Source organism: Cynara cardunculus, assembly GCF_001531365.2.
Source record: "Cynara cardunculus var. scolymus isolate 2C chromosome LG 5, CcrdV1, whole genome shotgun sequence".
Classification (NCBI taxonomy): domain Eukaryota; kingdom Viridiplantae; phylum Streptophyta; class Magnoliopsida; order Asterales; family Asteraceae; genus Cynara; species Cynara cardunculus.
Genome location: NC_037532.1, coordinates 4,898,645 through 4,901,116, shown reverse-complemented (window position 1 = coordinate 4,901,116; position 2,472 = coordinate 4,898,645). Strand labels below are relative to the sequence as shown.

The 2,472-nt window shown below is 33.1% G+C and overlaps 1 protein-coding gene across 1 annotated transcript; it reads left to right on the top strand.

Annotated features, from left to right (window-relative positions):
• The first annotated feature begins 244 nt into the window (after positions 1–244).
• LOC112513702 (protein-S-isoprenylcysteine O-methyltransferase B-like) lies at positions 245–1,482 on the top strand. Its single transcript, XM_025120045.1, has 2 exons — positions 245–311; positions 695–1,482. Exon 2 carries the CDS (start codon positions 795–797, stop codon positions 1,386–1,388), a length of 594 nt encoding a protein of 197 aa, XP_024975813.1. The 5' UTR covers positions 245–311; positions 695–794; the 3' UTR covers positions 1,389–1,482.
• Positions 1,483–2,472: the final 990 nt, after the last annotated feature.

Genomic DNA, 2,472 nt, shown 5'->3' with positions numbered 1-2,472 from the left:
GAAGTTTGAGGATGAAGCAAATTGATTATGCTGATTCGATCTTCTCAGTCAAGGAAAAACAAACATAAATGCCTTGCACCTGTTATTTGAGCTCCATTACCATTTGTAATGGGATATTATAGATTGTATCTTCATGCTCTTCCATTTTGATGCTAAGTTGAGAGGTTTTTGGTACCATTTATGTGTATTCCTTCCTATTTGCAATAATCGTAGTCATATGAGTACAGGGTTGTGTGACTGCAAACCCATTGGCAACTATCCTCTTTGTGTCTCTGTGTGGAAGGGGGAGATTTAGTTCACTTTTATTTATGGTAAATGATAGATTATTTTCATGTTGTTTGTTTCATATGATTGAGATGCACATTGAGCGGTTAGGGGTTTTGGTACAGCAAAAGCCGGATTAAGAAGATTGATCCCTACCAAAGGGCCTTTGGCCTAGCGGTTTCAGCGCCTTTGGCCTCCTAGGAGGTTAGGGTTCAATCTTCACCAATAGCGAGGAGGGGGTGTGAGTTCTTTTGTTGCATTTGCCGTATGTAAATATTTATACACTTCCAAAAAAACAAGATTGATCCCTCATGCTTAATAGAAGAGTTCTGCATTCTTAGGCTTGTTATCAGGAAAATGTGTTTATTTACAGAAAGTGAAGACTCTAAAACTATATAGTCAGTGATGCAAAGCTCTATATCCATTTCAGGTCTGAAGTTAACCCACTGTATAACTTAATTGAATTCCGGGAGAGCCTTTGGTTCAACCCTTTGATCCTGTTCGAAGAATTGTTAACCCGTTTGAAAGAAATGACAGAACTATTCAGTGAATCTGGTCAGAGACAATTATCACAAATGTTCTATGCAGTACTCTTCTTTCATGTTTCTGAATACCTTTTAGCAATGGCTTGTCACGGGAAGTCCAAAGTGACTATCGAGTCTCTTTTGATCACTAGAGACTATGTCTTTGCAATGATCTTCGCGGTGCTAGAATATCTGGTTGAACTGTATTTTTTCCCCACGTTGAAGGATAATTGGACTATTAGCAACTTGGGACTTACGATGGTGGTTCTTGGCGAAACTACAAGGAAGCTCGCTATTCTTACTGCTGGACGGGCTTTTACTCATTTCGTTCAGAGATATCACGAGGATGATCATCAGTTGATTACTTATGGTGTTTATGGCATAGTCCGTCATCCGGGGTACACTGGTTTCTTGATCTGGTCTGTAGGCACTCAGGTAATGCTTTGTAACCCTATCTCAACCGTTGCATTCGCAGTAATCGTTTGGGACTTCTTCCACGCAAGAATCCCGTACGAGGAGTTTTTCTTGAAACAGTTTTTTGGGTCGCAACATGAGGCCTATGCTCAACGGGTACCTTCTGGGATTCCTTTTGTTAAGTGATAATACACTTGTAAAAGTCTAACCTTTCTAGACAACCCTCTAGGTTTGCTTGTGTCCATTTCCGGCAAGCAGATATGTGTTGCCATATAAGAGCTTGGATTTACATAGCAGACCACTTGTAAATGATAATTGGATTTGATAATGAATTTGACTTTTATTGCTTTGACTTTCCAGATCATGTGGTCATGTTTCAACTACATATATGGAAATAATCAAATGAGAACGCCTATTGAGAACCGTCGGAATTTTTATCTTAAGGTATCGTTTCACGTATTTATGTCGGTTTATATTTAATCGGAAATCGATGAAATACAAAAAAATTGGAGTCAAACAAAGTATACAAAAAAAACAAGTATTTTATTCTTTGTAATTTGACATCCGTATTGTTATAGTTTTTCATGGAGTTCTCGTATTTTAACAACATTTTCTTATGAATCTTCATTTCTTCTTTATTTTATACATACATACACACACACACACACACATATATATATATATATATATATACACACACACACTAGAAGGGTACTCACGCAATGCAGCGAAATATATCTTCATTTTAGTATTTCGTTTTTTGTCTCTATTGATATAATACAGTTTATGTGGTTTTGAAAAAAAACAATGTTTTTACTTTTGAGTAAAAATAAATATGAAGATGTCATAAAAATTTGAAAAAGTTATCGATATAATATCAAATTAATTATTTAAAAACTCTTTTTTTGTATAATTTCTTTAATTCAATTTTTTATTATAACTTAATATAGGTCTAATAAGAAAATAATTTATTTTTGACTTAACAATATAATTTTTATAAAGATAATGATTCTGTTAGAACTCAATGATTATCCTAATTATATTTTAAGATTTTTTATATTTAAAATGATATGTTTATCCTACATTTGATTATATTTATCYGCAATTAGTTATACGAATTTAAAAATAAAAGTTTTAATAAGTTGTACTTACGTACAATTTACTTGTAATATTAAATTTTAAGTAATATGCATTAATAAATAGTATTTCATGCATAAAAAAATAGTTTTTAAAAGTTTTTATCAAATGCTTAATGATATAGTATAAGTAT

Bases quoted from the DNA above. Each gene is read 5' to 3' on its own strand.
- LOC112513702 (XM_025120045.1), top strand. From the start codon at position 795: ATGACAGAACTATTCAGTGAATCTGGTCAGAGACAATTATCACAAATG.